This window comes from Salvelinus namaycush, chromosome 2 (genome assembly GCF_016432855.1).
Source record: "Salvelinus namaycush isolate Seneca chromosome 2, SaNama_1.0, whole genome shotgun sequence".
In the NCBI taxonomy this organism is placed as follows: Eukaryota; Metazoa; Chordata; class Actinopteri; order Salmoniformes; family Salmonidae; genus Salvelinus; species Salvelinus namaycush.
This window is the reverse complement of record NC_052308.1, coordinates 54,627,143-54,648,912: the sequence shown is the minus strand read 5'-3', so window position 1 is coordinate 54,648,912 and position 21,770 is coordinate 54,627,143. Positions and strand designations below refer to the sequence as shown.

At 41.8% G+C, this 21,770-nt stretch overlaps 1 protein-coding gene across 1 annotated transcript in view; it reads right to left on the bottom strand.

Moving 5' to 3' along the window:
• LOC120022190 (receptor-type tyrosine-protein phosphatase T-like) overlaps window positions 1-21,770 on the bottom strand; it is a 356,205-nt gene that overhangs the window by 42,122 nt on the left and 292,313 nt on the right. Inside the window, exons 18-19 of the mRNA XM_038966074.1 lie at window positions 14,727-14,914; window positions 2,226-2,313 (exon numbers count right to left, since the gene is read on the bottom strand). Of these exons, the coding sequence (XP_038822002.1) occupies window positions 2,226-2,313; window positions 14,727-14,914 (276 nt within the window). The remainder of the gene's footprint in view (window positions 1-2,225; window positions 2,314-14,726; window positions 14,915-21,770) is intronic.

The following is a 21,770-nucleotide window of genomic DNA, read 5'->3' as shown; positions in this document are numbered from 1 at the left end:
TAAGAATGTTTTAATACATTTGTCAATCATATATATTGTAGCTCTTAAGCATGAATTACATCCTATTAATAATAATAATAATAATTCGTAATTATACCCAATTACATCATATAGTTGTTAACACCCAGCATTTAATAACCTCACTGAATTGGAGCCTGTTTGTCTTGTGGAAATGTAATCAATGCTTCCTTAGAGTTTATTTTCTTCACATCAATGCCAGGTGCAAAAAAGCACCCAGTAAACATTGGGGAAGTAGAGAGTCGAGCGAATGCTAATCGTCAGTCTTTGGTCAATACATCAAGGGATTTCTACGGCAACGACTTCAAGAGAACCTCTGAAGATACTTCAACGTTACGTGCCGGGAATTAAATGGCAGTTAAGATATGAGCGACTTCCAAAGAGCTTGCGCTTTGACAGACGTGCACACATATGCAGCCCAACTTGAACTGAATCGACTACCGGTGAGCCTCCAGAGTGGCAGTTACCTCTTTTTTTATGGAAATGAACTGGGATACTTATCATTCCGGGAGCACTCCTTCACACAACACCTTCTGAAGGTGTTACGAATGATTCCAAACACAAGCTGACTCTAGTGAGTGACAGTTTGTGTAATAAAGCGCACAACCCTCATAACTCAGTGGGGGTTGTGTTGTTGCCTCAGTCAATGGCAATGGTGCAGTATTGGTTCATGTCTGAATCAGATTGCATCAGCCAAAGCCTTCTCGGTTACTTTCTCTGGAAAGAGAGGATATCAGTGTAATGACCAGGAATATCAAATGATGTTGATTCTTTACCCTTCAATGTGAAAATACTATTTTCTTGACAGCTAAACATATTTGCTCCCTCTAGTTTCTTGTAAACCAAAGTTCTATTTACTTGAGAAATCAATAATCATATGCAATATACCAAAAAAGTTACAGGCCTACTGTATGTGATGACAACGGTCTGCCTGACAGTGATTTTTCCTTCAACTTCATTTCAAAGGGTGTCCCATACATTGACCCAACTGCAACATGATGTGGAGATGTGGTCCTCTCTGAAAACACCTACTAGCGATAGCAACCAGTACTCCATTGCAATTAAATATAAACCACAGATTGAATGAAAAGCAGCCAACAAGTGCTCAGTACAAGTGGGAACTCCAAGAGTGTTGGAAAAGCATTCCAGGTGAAGCTGGTTGAGGGAATGCCAAGGGTGTGCAAAGCTGATAAGTCTGCCAAGAGCGTTTTACTGTATGTACTCAGCTTTAATAACTCCCCAAACAAATGACACTGCAGCAAGGGACTATTCCTGAAAAGAGGATAAAGACAATTTAAAGAACAGAAAGGAATCTAAAAGATTTGTGTTTTGAGTGGTTCCGGTGGGCAGCTCTGCTTTACAGGATCGCCACCGATTCCTCCAGTCTCTCTGATATGTAAATGTTTGCCAATAACTCTGTTTATTTTGGTAGCAATGTCTACTGAATTATAAATGACCATATGTGATGCTTTATGTTTACACAGTGTGGGGGGGGGGGGGGGCAAAGAAGAAATGTAATTGAAAGTGCTTCCCTTTTCCAGATCAGATAACAATCTGTTACACAGTGACTGTTCAAGTTCGCAGAGTGAAACTTTCTAAAAAGCATTTTTTGGGTCTAACAATTAACTGTCGATCGCTCTTGGCAGACTTATGTTAAATGAAGATACCCACTGTACTCTGTGGTTTTTCAAAACTTTAATGAAGAGCATGCAGTAAGATGGACAGTTTTCATTACAAGCCCATGTAATTAAAATGTTTTGACTAACAGCAAATGTATCATAATTCCTGTTGGCTATCAGCATGTGACAAGCTTTTTCATTTTAGAGCAATGTTTTATTTAAAAGCCTTGATTTGTAGGAAGTGTCTCGCCAGTGACATCTAAACCCTTAATAAAAAAGTATTATGTCCTAGGGACAATGTGTTTTTCTTGTATCACATTAATTGGGGCCTTGGGTTCTCTAACAATATGACAGTGTCGACAGCCTCGTAGACTCCACTGTTTTCAAAGTCTGCGGCATAATTACAACAACCTTAAACGGTTGCAAATGTCTTCTCTTATGAGAGAAGATTTAACCATTTCAAAGGAGTAGAACATGTCTAGCTCAAGTCTACTATGAGTACAGGAGACTCCTGAGCTCTGAAAAGACTTGCGCAAATACACCAAACGCACTTGTCTAGCTCAGTATCTGTACCACTTCAGTACTCACAAGCGATGATGTTGCCGTATCGGTTCTTGTTGCGGTTGTCATCCTTCTTGGCGGTCTCCCATGGGGCCGCCTGTCCTTCGGTCAGGCCCTGAAATCACATCACACACACTATCAAACATTGCTGCAGGCCAGTGTGCACACACACACACACAGTGAAAATATCAACCTTGCAGTTAAAATAATCTACTTGAGTACATACAGGAAAACCATACTATAGCATTAACCAAACATTGGTGGCACAAGTAAGCAAAAGGTCCATGAAATGTTAAACAATGATTACTGACATAACTTTGTTATGGTGCAGTGAATTGTATCATAAGATGAAAATGTTACAAAGTGTTAGAAGACAGAAAGTCATAACATGAAAGGTGCCATTCTTCCAGCCACAAACTATTTATCGGTTTGAAATCTTTTGATTTGTTGACTCAAAGAACTGAAAAGAGTCTCGCTCACCATATATTGCTCACTTTTCACTAATGGGCCCTGTTAGGACTCGCCTGCTAACCATTTTGGATTCTGAATACCTCACGATTAGGCATATACAGTACCAGTCAAAAGTTTTAGAACACCTACTCATTCAAGGGGTTTTCTTTATTTTTACTATTTTCTACATTGTAGAATAATAGTGAAGACATCACAATTGTGAAATAACATATGGAATCATGTAGTAACCAAAAAAGTGTTAAACAAATCAAAAAAAAAAAAAAAATATATATATATATATATATATATATATATATATATATATATATATTTATGTTTCTAACTGACTGAGACATTGATAAGGATGAATATTCAAATATACAGTCTGTCAGAAGGACTCCAATAAATACATGAGCACATGATATCCCATGGTGTAATGGGACTTAAATGGAGTTGTTTGTCCTTCTCTGGATAATCTCAACTGTACAGAGAACATGACAATGTGGCACACTTGACAGCAAAAATGTGCTAAGAAGAGAGTGTTTGTCTGGTTAACAGGCTGCACAAGGGAGGCCATATGGACTCTGTGCTATTTTTGCATTCCTGTATAAAGATCACAGGGGCAAATCTGTCACTGCCGCCTAATTTATTCCAAATTGTCCTTTAGCGTCCATTAACGGATATCTGTGCTAAGATGCCGATACAACAAGCTTTTATTTGCACAGCTTTCACTTGCAGACAACATACAGTTTAACCCATTTACCAGATGTTGATTCCTCGTCGCCCAGTCAATTGTAAAATGGATTTGCTGTCTATCCCCCAAACAGGGAGTTTATTATTAAGGTTAAAGGTGAATGCTTTCACAGGGAAGTCTCCAATCCACTCCCTATGTTTACTTCCTGTTAGAGCTGTAATATCCTGTTGCCCATCTCTGTCTGGTTTGGCCATGGCATAAACGGCGCTCTCTCTACCCTCTGTAATAACGCTTGCAGCTGTGAAGACCCTGAGACCTCTACTCCATCATGGCACATCGGTCTCCTTATTGAGCGTAAAATAGAGCTACTCCCCAACACTAGCTCAGTTCCACACCACTCTGGTCTGCACTGGTAGACCGAGGATGATTGATGGGTACATTCTCATAGCTTTCTGTTTCTCTATATACTTCTGGACGTTTATCATATATACAACAGATTTAAGAAAGAGCTTTGCATGGAACAAGACCTATGGCATTCCCTAAGTCCCGACAGCATATGTTACTGTTAAAAAAATAGATGAATAAATAGATGGATTTGTGGCAGTTTGAATGTGTGCTTAACCTGGATTTCACCATAATAGCTGGTTAAAAATGATTTGCTGTTAATCAACACAGGAAGTCTATGGTTTTACAAAGGCAAGCAGAGCCTTTTGGCATGCAACCTAAATCTGACTGCCACCTACAATTGAAGGGTAGATCGCAGTAAGGCCAAAGTGAGGAGCGCCAAAAGAGAAACAGAGAAAAATGGGAGGGAGAAAGAGTAAGAGGGAAAGGAAGAGAATGCAAATGAGAGAGAAGGGGAGAAGAGATAACAATTAAACTACATCCAATAGGATGTAGAAGACAAAACACTGTGCCCCATAATCACTATGTGGCTAATTGACCATTTAAATTGATCAGATAGGTTCCTGTGCTTGGGCTCACCATGGATTAAAGCAGTTAGTTTGTGTGTGTTGGCGGGCTGACAGCAATCACCCCCTTGAAAGAAACAGTGGGGACACAGTGGGAACAAAGCAAGGACAAATTTCGTGGCCTCCCTTATCAGATAATAGCGTTCACAGCGGAAGTCAGACGAGAGCACACAGACACTGGGATCAAAGGCAGAGAATGTAAAAAGTTATAGATACAAACAAATGGCTCAGTACTGCACCCCTCCAGACACAGACAGTGCGAGAGAGAGAGAAAAGAGAGTGCTGCTTTCCCACTCCTGGAATAAAAAGACCTCCTGGTTACAGCTCGGCTTTTGTGATTCCCTCTGTTCAAAACTGACAATAATACAAAGAGGCGGATGCTTGTTCAAGAACATTCAGCCAGTCAAGGTTTTCCTTTCGTTCAAGCTCTAACTGTGTGCAGAGTAGTTCAGGTCGATTGTGTATGTACAGTATGCATACAAGCTATACTTTTTTAGCCATGGGTATGGGTTCAGGATTCAATCCAAATTAGGAAATTATTGAAATAGAAATGAAGGAATGAGGCAAATATGTATAAAAAAAATGGAATCCAACCAAATAGTCTCGAGCTCATATTCCTTTACAGCTAGGCTGGCTTATCTGTAGAGAAAAAAGGGTTGTATTAATTCATCTTGGTCTGGTCCACAGAATTATTACTGACTCAGCCCCCAGATATCTATCCAATTATTTGAGACTAATATTGACTGGTTCAAATTTAAGTGTCTATCCGGTAAGAACACCTTTCTATATACCAACGCTGTTGAGTGGATCAAACTACCACAAAAACTTAAAGCTATACCTACCAAAACTTATTTTAAATCTCATGTCAAAAGATGGCTGATGACAACCATAGAATCATGTTCATGTCTGTATCTATGAAATGTATCTGTCTGTACCACAATGGAAGTAAGTCATTTACTTTAATATCACTGTCAACTTTTTAAAATGTGTATATTTGTATTTTTTTTAACTGTCAGATAAATCAATCAATCAACTCCAAATCCATCACTCATGTAATAATGTGATTGAATGTTTAGAAACTAAGATATCAGTGCCATGTTCATTAGGCACCAAACAAAATAAAACAGACCGAAACATGGTCCCTCGCTACCTGGACTTCAGTAATGCTTGTTTTTCTGCTGCATGCCCTAATGAACATGACCCAGGCCTGTACGCCAGTGTTTTGCAGTCCCATGGCTCACTCTGGCTAGTGTTTATCCATTCATCGTTTCCCATCCGGTAATGAGAGCGAGTGGGAGTGAGGTGAATAATTGGATGGGGCTCTGTGGCCCCCTGCGGGGAAACGTTCAACTTCCCTTTTAGTTTGTGTTTGGGGAAGGGGGGATTGATGCTCTCTTCAAAAAGAAAACGTCCTAAATGGAATCCCTTTCATCTACAATCGGTCTTTTTTTTTCACCTATTAATATTCTTTAAAAAGAATAAGAGAAAAGCTAGAGAAGAGGGAGAACTCCCACACTCTCATCCCCTGGTAGACGGTGGTGAGGCGATGATGAGATAGAGGCAGGGGTGTGGGAGGGAGAGGGTCCCTGTACGCAGAGAAATGTAGACAGGCAGAACATCCCTAGAGGAAGCATTGTTTCACCTGCAGCCTCATCATCATCATCATTATCACACATGTCCGGACATAGACAACACATACGCACACACAAAGACAAAGGATCATGTTCATAGCATTACATACATAGACACTTGAACCAAACCTTTGCAAAGTTTACATTAAAAGACAGAGGTTGGTTCCTCCTAGATGCTAACGCATTTATGCAGTTCTTCCACTTGTTCCAGTGAGTGGGTACTCCATGACCTTGTGTTTATCCACAGATGCCTATTACTCTGGGGCCATTAACCAGCCCTTGTTTTGGGTTAGCATCCAAAATGGCACTCTATTCCCTATATAGTGCATTACTTTGACCAAAGCTCTATGGGCCCTGCACTATATAGGGAATGGGCTGCGTTTTGAGACGCAGCCTGGGATGAGGTCGCATTGTCTTTTTCCATATTTAAAAAGATAAATGAACTGATGACACGCTGCATTAACATACAGTTTAAGTCGGAAGTTTACATACACCTTAGCCAAATACATTAAAACCTGTTATGGCTGCAAGCCCGATATCGGTACACCTATGACAACATCCCCCCACCCCCCCCACACTGATTAGCATCGCTAGCATAGCGTCACAATTAAATAGTAGCATCTAAATATCATTAAATCACAAGTCCAAGACACCAAATGAAAGATACAGATCTTGTGAATAAAGCCACCATTTCAGATTTTTAAAATGTTTTACAGGGAAGACAAAATATGTAAATCTATTAGCTAACCACGTTAGCAAAAGACACCATTTTTCTTTGTCCACCATTTTTTCTCTCCACCAGTAGCTATCACCAATTCGGCCAAATAAAGATATTGATAGCCACTAACCAAGAAAAAACCTCATCAGATGACAGTCTGATAACATATTTATTGTATAGGATAGGTTTTGTTAGAAAAATGTGCATATTTCAGGTATAAATCCTAGTTTACAATTGCACCCACCATCACAACTCGACTAGAATAAATACACAGAGCAACGTGTATTACCTAATTACTAATCATAAAACATTTCTTAAAAATACACAACTCACAGCAATGGAAAGACACAGATCTTGTGAATTCAGACAATATTTCAGATGTTCTAAGTGTTTTACAGCGAAAACACAATAAATCGTTATATTAGCATACCACATGTGCAAACGTTACCAGAGCATCGATTCAAGCCAAAGAGAGCGATAACGTAATCATCGCCAAAATATATAAATTTTTCACTAACCTTCTCAGAATTCTTCCGATGACACTCCTGTAACATCATATTACAACATACATATAGAGTTTGTTCGAAAATGTGCATATTTAGCCACAAAAAACCGTGGTTATACAATGACAATACTAGCAAAACTAGCCTGAAAATGTCGGTCGCCATCTTTCACAGTGATCTTGTCTCATGGATAACTATTCATAAACTTGACTAAAAAAATATAAGTTGGACAGCTATCGAAAGACAAATTAGTTCTTAATGCAATCGCTGAATTACATTTCTAAAATTATCCTTACTGTGCAATACAGGGTTCGCCAAGCGAAGCTATACCAAACAAAATGGCGGAATATGCGTTTAAAATTTTTCGACAGAACAACGATTTATCATATTAAATATTTCTTACTATGAGGTGATCTTCCATCAGAATCTTGGGCAATGTATCCTTTCTTGGGTCTAATCTTCTTTTGGTCGAAAGATGTCCTCTGTCCGTCGAAATGCCCACTAACGTTCGACCGGGACCCCGAAACGTGCCCGGGGCTTCAAAGTGCATCACATAGAAATGCCTCACAAATCGCACTAAACGGATATAAATTGCTATAAAACGGTTTAAATTAACTACCTTATGATGTTTTTAACACCTATAACGAGTAGAAACATGACCGGCGATATATTACTGGCTAAACAACGGCTTGGAAAGAGAGGAGGTCCAACGTCCTTCGTGCGTCAGGCGCAGGCAGGAAAAGAAAGCTACTTCCGGTATTTCTTGTTTTATACAGGCCATGATTGCGCAATCGACTCCATTCAAAGCGTCACCACGTACTGACATCCAGGGGAAGACGTAAGCAGTGTTTGTATCCTCATAGCATTTACAGGGACCTTAAAACCGACCCCAGATCAGGGGCCAAGATTTCTGAAATCTGACTCCCTGTCAGGAAAAGTGCTGTAGAAGGAGCTGTGTTTCACTCAGAGACAAAATTCCAACGGCTATAGAAACTAGAGAGTGTTTTCTATCCAATAATAACAATAATATGCATATTGTACGAGCAAGAATTGAGTACGAGGCCGTTTGAAATGGGCACCCTTAATCAGAGCTACTCAATACTGCCCCTGCAGCCATAAAAAGTTAAACTCAGTTTTTCACAATTCCTGACCTTTAATCCTAGTAAAAATTCCCTGTCTTAGGTCAGTTAGGATCACCACTTTATTTTAAGAATGTGAAATGTTAGAATAATAGTAGCGAGAATTATTTAATTCAGCCTTTATTTCTTTCATCACATTCTCAGTGGGTCAGAGGTTTACATACACTCAATTAGTATTTGGTAGGATTGCCTTTAAATTGTTTAACTTGGGTCAAACTTTTCAGGTTGCCTTCCACAAGCTTCCCACAATAAGTTGGGTGAATTTTGGCCCATTCCTCCTGACAGAGCTGGTGTAACTGAGTCAGGTTTGTAGGCCTTCTTGCTCACACATGCTTTTTCAGTTCTGACCACAAATTTTCTATGGGATTGAGGTCAGGGCTATGTAATGGCCACTCAAATACCTTGACTTTGTTGTCCTTAAGCCATTTTGCCACAACTTTGGAAGTATGCTTGGGGTCATTGTCCATTTGGAAGACCCATTTGCGACCAAGCTTTATCTTCCTGACTGATGTCTCGAGATGTTCCTTCAATATATCTAAATAATTTTCCTCCCTCATGAAGCCATCTATTTTGTGAAGTGCACCAGTCCCTCCTGCAGCAAAGCACCCCCACAACATGATGCTGCCACCCCCGTGCTTCATGGTTGGGATGGTGTTCTTCGGCTTGCAAGCCCCCCGCTTTTTCCTCCAAACATAACGATGGTCATTATGGCCAAACAGTTATATTTTTGTTTCATCAGACCAGAGGACATTTCTCCAAAAAGTACGATCTTTGTCCCCATGTGCAGTTGCAAACCGTAGTCCGGTTTTTATATGGCGATTTTGGAGCAGTGGCTTCTTCCTTGCTGAGTGGCCTTTTAGGTTATGTCGATTTTTACTGTGGATATAGATCCTTTTGTACCTGTTTCCTCCAGCATCTTCACAAGGTCCTTTTTGCTGTTGTTCTGGGATTGATTTGCACTTTCGCACCAAAGTACATTCATCTCTAGGAGACAGAACACATCTCCTTCCTGAGCGGTATGACGGTTGCGTGGTCCCATGCTGTTTATACTTGCGTACTATTGTTTGTACAGATGAACGTGGTACCTTCAGGCGTTTGGAAATTGCTCCCAAGGATGAACCAGACTTGTGGAGGACTACAATTTTTTTCTGAGGTCTTGGCTGATTTCTTTTGATTTTCCCATGATGTCAAGCAAAGAGGCACTGAGTTTGAAGGTAGGCCTTGAAATAGATCCACAGGTACACCTCCAATTGACTCAAATGATGTCAATTAGCTTATCAGAATCTTCTAAAGGCATGACATCATTTTCTGGAATTTTCCAAGCTGTTTAAAGGCACAGTCAACTTAGTGTATGTGAACTTCTGACCCACTGGAATTGTGATACAGTGCATTATAAGTGAAATAATCTGTCTGTAAACAATTGTTGGAAAAATTCTTGTGTTGTGCACAAAGTAGACGTCCTAACCGACTTGCCAAAACTGTAGTTTGTTAATTAACAAGAAATTTGTGGAGTGGCTGAAAAACGAGTTTTAATGACTCTAACCTAAGTGTACGTAAACTTCCGACTTCAACTGTATGTGAGCTGTTGGCACTGACACGTGAGTTGTTGGCTGAATCCCAAATAGCACCCTATTCACTTTAAAGTGCACTACTTTTGACCAGAGCCCCTAAGTGCCTTGGTTAAAAGTAGTGCAGTATAATGAGAATAGGGTGCCATTAGTGATACAGACATTATTTGCATGCACTGTCACACACAGAGAAGGGGGCAGAGGGCTCTATCTCAAACCAGTGTGCTATCGATGAGGTCGGGTCCCTTTATGAAGGCAACCAAATATCCAAATGCTTTTGATTAAATTATTCCGCTCCTTGTTCTTCATGTGTATCTAAATGTCCTCTGTTATGTGATCCGTTCCTCTGTTTGACTTTGTGGGCCGTCTCTGTGTGTGTGTGTGTATGTGCGCCAGTGAGGGCTGTCTCCCTCTCTCAAAGCATCTGTCAGGATGTGAGTAATGGGCCGATTATGCTGACAAACGCACACAGGTGGCCGCTATCGCCTTTAATCAGAGTCCCCAGATCTCCATTTCTCCCTCCCTTCCTTCCTTTCGCTCTCTATTTTCTCTCTCTCCTTATCTCTTTGGTCCTTTCCTCTTCTCACACCCACAGGTTCACACCCCCACACAGCCATTGAACAAGTCATAAACCATACTGTAGCTTCAACACAAAACGGAGAGCACACTGACAGAACACAAATGAAAACATAATGTATGACATGTAAGGGGCACCATTTGAAATGAGTTGGGGCCTTCTTCACCATAATACAAAGCACTGACGTATGTATGTATGTCTCTTAAGATATTCTCACATCACCGCAGTCACGATCCACCAACCGCAAGTCGTGTTTGGAAATGCGTGACAATTTGACTTTCCCCATGGACTGTATGAAAAAAACACGACCTTTATATTTCATAAGCAAGCATGGAGTAAAGTGCCAACTTAATTTTCAATGGGATAGGGGCTGAAATTGTGAGGCAAATCAGGTTAGAGGGGGAAGGAATAACAGAAAGGGGTTATAAAAATGTCCCCAGTGATGGATGATCCTTTAAATAAGAGGCACAATTGCTGGCTTTATCAGTGCAGGCACAGTGAGCGAGAGGAAAAGGCAATGCATCTCATGTTTACAGCCAGGCAAAGGGAGGCCTACAGCCAAGAAGTTGAATAGGACCTTCACAGCCTTCAGTTCACTCCACTGACCAGACATGAACAAAGCTCTAACATTCTTCCTTTTCTACTCTATGAACTTCTGCCCGTATGTACCAAGAAGGGGAAGAATTAAATTAAATTAAATTAAAAGAAACTAAATTGACCTACTCTTATATGGTAAGACGTGTCTATAGAACTAAACTCAGCAAAAAAAGAAATGTCCTCTCACTGTCAACTGTGTTTATTTTCAGCAAACTTAACGTGTAAATATTTGTATGAACATAAGATTCAACAACTGAGACATAAACTGAACAAGTTCCACAGACATGTGATGAACATAAATGGAATAATGTGTCCCTGAACAAAGGGGGGGTCAAAATCAAAAGTAACCAGCTGCATTAAGTAGTGCAGTGCATCTCCTCCTCATGGACTGCACCAGATTTGCCAGTTCTTGCTGCGAGATGTTACCCCACTCTTCCACCAAGGCACCTGCAAGTTCCCGGACATTTCTGGGGGGAATGGCCCTAGCCCTCACCCTCCAATCCAACAGGTCCCAGACGTGCTAAATGGGATTATTAACATCCGGGCTCTTTGCTGCCCATGGCAGAACACTGACATTCCTGTCTTGCAGGAAATCACGCACAGAACGAGCAGTATGGCTGGTGGCATTGTCATGCTGGAGGGTCATGTCAGGATGAGCCTGCTAGAAGGGTACCACATGAAGGAGGAGGATGTTTTCCCTGTAACGCACAGCATTGCGATTGAGCTTGTTGTCATTGCAGGCAATCTGATGATGCTGTGACACACCGCCCCAGACCATGACGGACACTCCACCTCAAAATCGATCCCGCTCCAGAGTACAGGCCTCTGTGTAACGCTCATTCCTTCGACGATAAACGCAAATCCGACCATCACCCCTGGTGAGACAAAACCATGCACTTTTTGCCAGTCCGGTCTGGTCCACCGACAGTGGGTTTGTGCCCATAGTCGACGTTGTTGCTGGTGATGTCTGGTGAGGACCTGCCTTACAACATGCCTACAAGGCCTCAGTCCAGCCTCTCTCAGCCTATTGCGGACAGTCTGAGCAGTGATGGAGGGATTGTGCGTTCCTGGTGTAACTCGGGCAGTTGTTGCCATCCTGTACCTGTCCCGCAGGTGTGATGTTCGGATGTACCGATCCTGTGCAGGTGTTGTTACACGTGGTCTGCCACTGTGAGGACGATCAGCTGTCCATCCTGTCTCCCTGTAGCGCTGTCTTAGGCACAGTACGGACATTGCAATGTATTGCCCTGGCCACATCTGCAGTCCTTATGCCTCCTTGCAGCATGTCTAAGGCACGTTGGCGCAGATGAGTAGGGACCCTGGGCATCTTTCATTTGGTGTTTTTCAGAGTCAGTAGAAAGGCCTCTTTAGTGTCCTAAGTTTTCATAACTGTGACCTTAATTGCCTACCGTCTGTAAGCTGTTAGTGTCTTAACGACCGTTCCACAGGTGCATGTTCCTTAATTGTTAATGGTTCATTGAACAAGAATGGGATTCAGTGTTTAAACCCTTTACAATGAAGATCTGTGAAGTTATTTTGATTTTTACGAATTATCTTTGAAAGACAAAGTCCTGAAAAAGGGATGTATCTTTTTTTGCTGAGTTTAGATACAATAGTCAAGTACCTACAGCAGAGGCAAAGCCACGGCAGGGCCAGGCCGGGCAGAGGCCCTGCCAGATTGAACACTGACCCACCCAATCAGGATGGCTGAAAATAAAAATTGGTTTTAAATGAAAATGTATTTAATGTTTGTATTGTCTCCTGACTAAATCAGAAATGTCTGCCTTGGTAGGCCAGGTTTATGTTTGCTGATTCAAGTGAGTGAGTTTGGGGACCGCATTTATCTGGTCCCCAAACATATCAGCAAAAAGGGCTAGGCCTACTTTTTAATTCTAGATATCATGGTGGATGCATTTCACATTGCCATGATTTTAGGTAATTTTCTCATATTTTTCGCCAGGCAGGCTGTTTCGGCAAAATTAGAGTATACCCACTTCTCAATGCACCACAACGACGCTACTGATGTCAGGGTATTTTTGCTGTTATTTTGCTGGAAAGTGTTGGGCCAGCCACTTTTACTCAGGCCAGCCACACAGCAATTTCTACCTATGCCTCTGACCTACAGCATAGTGTTCCTGGAAGGCTGACTTTTTTAATGAAAGGACTACATAGCATAGTGTTGAGTGACCTTTGTCAATTTGAATAGGGAAAATAATCCTTGGTCCGGATATTCCGGAATGTCCATCTGTGGATGCTCTACAGATTGTCAAACTATCTGTAGATAAGCAATTGTTTGCTAAGGTTACGGTTAGGTTTAGAATAAGGGTTAGGGTAAGGGTTAAAGTTAGGGAAAGGGTTAAGTTTAGGGTTAGTAGATAGTTAGTTGAAATGTGACTGATATCTACAGATGGACTACCCAAATAAAGTGTTACCGAATCCTTTGTTTGTTAGATAAAAACAGGCTTTACATGAGTATTTTTCTATAAAGCTTAGAAAACCCAGGTGGTGTCTGCAGACTCGTTTGAGTTAATAAAAGGCTGAACCCAGAGGTAAGTCTAAAGTAGAACACAAACTTGCAGCAATATTGCGGGTTAAATTCTTTCCAATCTCAGGTTAAAAGGACAAATAATTGATTGAGAGTTTTGGCATTAGGAATACGACTGTTGGCGTTATTTGTTGTATCGTGATATCCAATTGGTAGTTACAGTCTTGTCCCATCGCTGCAACTCCCCTACGGACTAGGGAGAGGAGAAGGTCGAGAGCCATGCGTTCTCCAAAACATGACGCTGTCAAGCCAGCTGGCGACCATAGTCAGCTTGCAGGCGCCCAGCCCGCCACAAGGAGTTGCTAGAGCACGATGGGACAAGGAAATCCCAGCCAGCCTAACCCAGACAATTGTAGACCGCCTCAGGGGTCTCCCGGTCACGGACAGCTGTGACACAGCCTGGGATCGAACCAGGGTCTGTAGTGATGCCTCAAGCACTGCGATGCAGTGCCTTAGACCGCTGCGCCACTTGGGAGGCCCAAAGTTACCTAACTTAACGTTTGTGCCACTTTGGTGCCACCTTTTAAGAAAAAAGCATAAAATTAAAATACTTTACTGGACTTAATTAGGATGCAATGCGTGAGTAATTAAAAAGTGATGGTATTTAGTGTAGAAAAAACACTCGAACGACGACTCAAACATCGATCAATAGATGGGGTGGAAATCCATTTTATAGATCTGAGAATTCATTGTCTTTGATATGTTTTGGTAAACTATCAATATTAATTATGTTTTCAAATGTGATTTTCAATAAATATTTGATAAGTGCACCACCAGTGTGTTTCCCTTATTAAAAAGAGGGGAAGTGCAAATTAGATTTCATCATATCATTCAAACAGAGATGTGCTGTAATCAAATAAACTAAAACAGATCTCAAACAACAAAATTATTCCTTCAAGGCAGAAAGTAAGCAATGCAACTGGACATAATGATATCTGGTCGAAATGGAAGATGTCATGTAAAAGAGGAAACTGACGATATTGGAAGTTTGAATAGAACATCAAAGTTATCTTGAAAACATTATTATCTTACAAGTTCCTGGGAGACAGTCTAGCGACCACAATGCCACGACTTCCTGTCAAAAACCACACATAATTCCCTGTGATGTTGATGAAACCGTACTAACCATTCTTACCTCATACTCTTCCTTAAAGCCGTATCCCTGGCCACACTTCATCTGGGTAATATGTTGGAGGAGGTCGGCTACACGGATGGCCGGCTGGAACTGTCCGGCCTGGTAGGACATCTCCACTGACTCACAGCCCCCGTATGGGTATGTCTGGATGGTCAACGATGGCTGGGCCATCTCACTATGGCTGCTGTCTGTGGACCAAGGAGAAAACACTCAGTATCCACTTACTCTGTGACATCATCGTGAGAAAATGTTGGGTTTGGAAGTGTTTAACCGCATAGTGAACTATATTTCTGTTAGAAGGATTCAGTGGAACATTCATTAGTATACACTACATTGCCCAAAAGTATGTGGACACCTGCTCGTTGAACATCTCATAAAAGAAAATCACGGGCATTAATATGGAGTTGGTCCACTCTTTGCTAATATAACAGCCTCCACTCTTCTGAGGAGGCTTTCCACTAGATGTTAGAACATTGCTGCAGGTACTTGCTACCATTCAGCCACAAGAGCATTAGTGAGGTCAGGGGACTGATGTTGGGCGATTCAGCCTGGCTCGCAGTCGGCATTCCAAATCATCCCAAAGGTATTCGATGGGGTTGAGGTCAGGGCTCTGTGCAGGCCAGTCAAATTCTTCCACACCAATCTCGACAAAACATTTCTGTACGGACCTCGCTTTCTGCACGGGGGCATTGTCATGCTGAAACAGGAAAGGGCCTTCCCCAAACTGTTGCCACAAAGTTGGAAGCACAGAATCGTCTAGAATGGCATTGTATGCTGTAGCGTTAAGATTTCCCTTCATTGGAACTAAGGGGCCTAGCCCGAACCATGAAAAATAGTCCCAGACCATTATTCCTCCTCCACCAAATTTTACAGTTGGCACTAGGTATGGGGCAGGTAGCGTTCTCCTGGCATCCGCCAAATCCAGATTCATCCGTCGGACTGCCAGATGGTGAAGGATGATTTATAACGCCAGAGAACATGTTTTCACTGCTCCAGAGTCTAATGGTGGCAAGCTATACACCACTCCAGCCGACGCTTGGCATCGCACATGGTGATCTTAGGCTTAGGCATGGCTGCTCGACCATGGAAACCCATTTCATTAAGCTCCTGACGAAAGTTATTGTGCTGACGTTGCTCCCAGTGGCAGTTTGGAACTCGGTACTGAGTGTTGCAACCGAGGACAGACAATTTTTTACACACTACGCTCTTCAGCACTCGGCGGTCCCTTTCTGAGCTTGTGTGGCCTACCACTTCTTGACTGAACCATTGTTGCTCCCAAACGTTTCCATTTCACAAAAACAGCACTTACGGTTGACCGGGTCAGAAATTTGATGAACTTACTTGTTGGAAAAGTGACATGCTATGACGGTGCCACGTTCAATGTCACTGAGCTCTTCAGTGAGGCCATTCTACTGCCAATGTTTGTCTATGGCGATTGCATGGCTGTGTGCTCGATGTTAAATACCTGTCAGCAACGGGTGTGGCTGAAATAGCTGAATCCACTAATTTGAAGGGTTGTACACATACTTTTGTATATACAGTATATAACGAAATCTCTTGTTTTCATGAAATGTTGTTCTCCCAAACATTGGGATAATTCTGTAAGTGAAGACCTCTAGCTCTCTGGAATGTCTAGAAAAACTCATCATATTGAAAGCATGAGATCTTCAAACTCTTACAGTTGACTCTCCACAAACCCTGTTGCTAGACAACGGCCTTCCTCTATCTCGCTGCTACTCAATCATTAATGATGATACCTCAAAGTTAAATGGGTAATCCAAGAGACACTTTGCTTCACTATTCGATTGGATTGAAAGACATTCTTGCAATTGAGTCTTCCGTAGATTAGGATTGGAGAGATTGAAGTAGTTTATTGCTTCTAATGAGTCCATTAAGAGGAGGAATGGGGAGCTGAATGGCAGAGAAATTCTCAATATTACAGGCATTAAATACCTAAAGTACCATTGCAAATGTGTTAGGTTAATATTACCCCATGTTTTATTAATGTGCCTATTTGGATCTTAATTATCAAAAAAATTACACACTTAAAGTGATTCTCTGCTTGAAAAAGTGTAATCCATTCAAAACATTGTGTGCTACCACATAATGAAATGTGAGTAATCTTGCAAGACTATTACCGCTATATCACTCCTAGTAAATACAAGCCACAGGGAGTGAGCAGACGAGCAGTATTACCATGTGTTGTGGTGGAAACAATTACTTTGCAGACATCATCTTTTAAAATAGCTCAAAGGTTTCTAAAAAAAATACACACAATGCTGCCCATCAAAATCAAAGATTATGAGTGTAAATATTAGTAGTCTATGACCTTAGGAACCTCTCCAAAAGTCTGTATAGGGTTGAACTGATAATTATGAAAATGGAAACAAGGTTATCACTTTATCCTATGCTATTACATATACCTAACACAAAATTATGCAAACGGAGCACAGTCTCATCTCTCTAATTAATGTTATTTCCTGGTAATGTTCTATCAGGCCATGTTTACATTTCTGCTCAATACTCACATCTCCATTTCCCATTCCTCCGTTTCTCCATAATTATTTCTGATGGAAGATGGAGATAAACACGACACAAATCTACTCAGCCATGTAAAGGGGTAACGTTGGTTTATCGTTAGCATCTGTTTACATTGAGGTGGGTGAGGTGGGAGGCCTAGCCCTCGGACAGGGAGCAGGTACTGACTGTTCACTGGAGACGGTAGAGGTCCACTTAATCCTACCCAAAGTGCCCCCTATACAGCCCTATCAGTGCAGACCTAATTCATTATTCATGTGTTTTTGACTCTGCAGCAAGATAATATCTCAAAGTGGCAGCCCAGAGGGTATATTATGTTGTAAATATTATCAAGAAACAGACTCAATCCCATTGAATGCCACCGAAATACCGAGCTGTTAATGCTTGGGGCTGCATTGAAAGGTCAAATATGCATTTAGCCAGCCATGAAATGTATTCGTACTGTGTCTCCGCTTGGCTGTAACTTATGTTAAGATATCTTCATGCTAATCATTTGATTTATTGACCTCGGAAGGAACTTTTTGTTGCTTGAAAACGTACGCTTTTCATAACTTCATTAATATGGCTCACAGATGCATGAGCACCGGTCCTGGCCTCGTGTGATCACATGCTGTGGCTAAGTGAGTTATCAAATGAAACACGGGACACACACAGACGTTGGCATGTTTGAACTAGAATGGAGCTGGAGGAATTGCGTTCGTTTTATGGGCTCCTGACCAATTGTGCTGTATTTTTTTGCTATCACTAACGTTGATTTGGACGAGGACTTCTACTTCAATGAGTCAGAGGCTAAATACATTTATTATCCCGGACCAGGCCCAAATCCCGACACTTGAAGAAAGAAGAGACGGCGCTAGAGGCCGGCGTGCGGGATACCTGACGATTAATCACGTCTATTGGCGAGCGTGCAATCACTGGAGAATAAACTGGATGAGCGTCGTTCGAGACCAAGAGAGTTTGCATCTATATTTTTTGTTGTTGTGCATTTACCATCACAAACCGATGCTGGCACTAAGACCACACTCAACGAGCTGTATAGGGACAAGCAAACAAGAACATTTTCACCTAGAGGCGACGCTCCAAGTGGCCAGTGACTTTAATGCAGGAAAACTGAAATCCATTTTACCTAATTTCTACCAGCATATCACATGTGCAACTACAAGCAAAACAACTCTAAACCACCTTTACTCCACACACAGACAAAGCTCTCCCTCACCCTCCATTTGGCAGGTCTGACCATAACTCTATCCTCCTGATTCCTGCTTACAATCAAAAACACACAGGAAGTACCAGTGGATGGTAAGCTACAGGGCTGTTTCACTAGCACAGACTGAAATATGTTCCGGGATTCATTCAATGGCATTGAGGAGTTTAACACATCAGTTACCGGCTTTATTAATAAGTGTATCAATGATGTCGTCTGAACAGTGACCATACATACATATCCCAACCAGAAGCCATGGATTACAGATAACATACGCACTGAGCTAAAGGTTAGAGCAGCTGCTTTCAATGAGCGGGACACTTCTAAGAAATCCTGCTACGCCCTCCGATAAACCATCAGATAATGCGTCAATACAGCACCAAGATTGAATCCTACTACATCAGCTCTGATGCTCGTCGGATGTGGCAGGGCATGCACACTATCACAGATTTAAAAGAGAAACCCAGACACAAGCTGTCCAGTGACGCGAGCCTGCCAGAAGACTTCAATACCTTCTATGCTCGCTTCAAGGCTAGCAACACTGAATCATGCATGAGAACACCAGCTCTTATAGACAATTGTGTGATCACTCTCTCCATAGCCAATGTGAGTAAGACATTTAAACAGGTTAACATTCACAACGCTGCAGGGCAAGACGAATTACCAGGACGTGTACTCAGAGCATGCACTGACCAGCTGGCAAGTGTTTTCACTGACATGTTCAACCTCTCTCTGACCCAGTCTGTAATACCTACATGTTTCAAACAGACCCCCATAGTCACTGTGCCCAAGAACGTCAAGGTAACCTGTCTAAATGATTATCGCCCCGTAGCACTCACATCTGTAGCCATGAAATGCTTTGACTTCCTGACAGGCCGCCCCCAGGTGGTGAGGGTAGGCAACAACAAATCTGTCACACTGACCCTCAACACAGAGGCCCCTCAAGGTTGCATGCTTAGTTCCCTCCTGTACTCCGTGTTCACCCACGACTGCCTGGCCGCACACGACTCCATCACCATAATTAAGTTTGCAGATGACCCAACAGTGGTAGGCCTGATCACCGACGACGATGAGACAGCCTACAGGGAGGAGTTCAGAGACAACAACCTCAACATCAGCAAGTCAAAAGAGCTGATCATGGACTACAGGAAACGTGTGTGCTGAGCACGCCCCCATCAACGTTCCTCAGTGTCCACATCACTAAGTTATTATCATGGTCCACACACACCAACACAGTCGTGAAGAGGGCATGACAATGACTCTATCCCCTCAGGAGCCTGAAAAGATTCGGAATGGGCCCTCAGATCCTCAAAACGTTACACAGCTGCACCATTGAGAGCATCTTTACTGGCTGCATCACTTCTTGGTATGGCAACTGCTCGACATCTGACAACAAGTACATCACTCGGGCTGAGCTCCCTGCCATCCAGGACCTCTATACCAGGCAGTGTCAGAGGAAGGCCCTAAAAATTGTCAAAGACTTCAGCCACCCAAGTCATAGACTGTTCTCTCTGCTACTGCATGACAAGCGGTACCAATGCACCAAGACTGGAACCAACAGGACCCTGAACAGCTTCTACCCCAAGTCCTAAGACTGTTAAATAGTTAACTAACAGCTACACAGACTATCTGCATTGACCCTTTCTGCGCTATCTCTTTTGACTCATCACATGCTCTGCTACTTTGTTTGTCTATCCTGTTGCCTAGTCACTTCATCCCTACCTAAATGTACATTAAGTATTAACTAAATTACATCGTACCCCTGCACATCGACTCGGTACTGGTACCCAGTGTACAGTATATAGCCAAGTTATCGTTTCTCATTGTGTATTTATTCGTTGCGTTATTATTTTTTGATTATTTCAACAACAAAAAATCCCTGTATTGTTGGGAAGGGCCCAAGCATGTGGCAATTACAATTTAATTTTATGTTAAAAGAGTCAAGTGAAAATCAATCCCCTTTCTGGAAACGTCTGTTCTTTCTTTACTTCATTCTGAAGGCCAAACATGGCAGAAAAGATATAAAGAACATAAAGAGGTTTTCCAGAGAGCAGGGTTCTGTTGTGAATATTGCTCTGTTGTGAAGGGAGGGAGGACAGCTTGGCTCATGTTACAAGGGTGCATGGTTCGTAAAACGCTATACTGAGAAATATTATTATGTCCTAGCAAAAAAAGAGATCACTACCAATCATTTTTCTAACAGTGTTGGAAGATACGGTCTGGGAGAGTCCCTGATCTCAAGACAGCTTGACTTTCTATTTAGGTGTACAAAGCGATATTGACTCACACCTTCACAGCGTCTACCAACTGTGTCACAATATGGTAGAACATTGAGCCCAACATGATGCTCAGAGATAATGTGGAGACATATAGGAAGAAAAAAAATACTTCAAAATGAACATCCTATTTTGCAGAAGTTCTTCTAATAAAGGACATTGCCTTTAAAGTAATTTTGCCATTTTAGTGTGCAGTACTTCCATGAGGAGCAGACTAATGATTAGTGCTCAATTATCGGCAGTGCAACATTATCACTAAACAACCATTTTTGACCATTAGCAATAATTACCATCCATACAAAAATACATTGGACAGCTCTTTGAGCGGGGACAACATAATTCCTTTTGAAATTACATAAAATGTACCTCCATTCTAAAGACTAAATATAGCTGGAGAAGATTTGAGATAATGTGCAGTGATTTTCCAAGTGTAGAAATTAGTCATTCTCTAAAACCCTTAGGAACATTTAAGAGTTGTTGGAACCAAATATACCTAGCCCCTTCTTTTAACATGAACCAGGATCCATCCTGTTTTATGTGTTCAAACATGGCATTATAAGTTAAGCCAATGTAAATTAAGAACTTTAGCTTCCTCTGCTTTTGGCAGATATAGAGTATATGCTGCATTTAGAGATGTGAATGGCGTAAATTATGCAATAGGATAGATGCATTCTAAACTAAGTCATGTCTGCTGGCAGCGTATAGGCATCTACTCTACTAATGGTTATCTTATCAATACCATTTTGCATACGCTGATAAAAAAAACGAAGTATGGATTTCATTCAACACTCCCAAATGTAACAGTATTCGCTAGCTGAGACTCTGCTCCTGGTGATGGATTAACAAGAGAACTGTGCCAGTCCCAGAGTTGGTTCTCCCTTGCACCCCTCAAAGTTCTCCACCACCTGTGAAACTGAAGCCTTCCCTTCAACAGGACCTATAATCCTGCTCACCATGTCCTCTGATCCAGTCAGTCCGTCCAGCTTGCCTGACAGCCCACAGCCAGAAGACAGACTCTATCCCGCC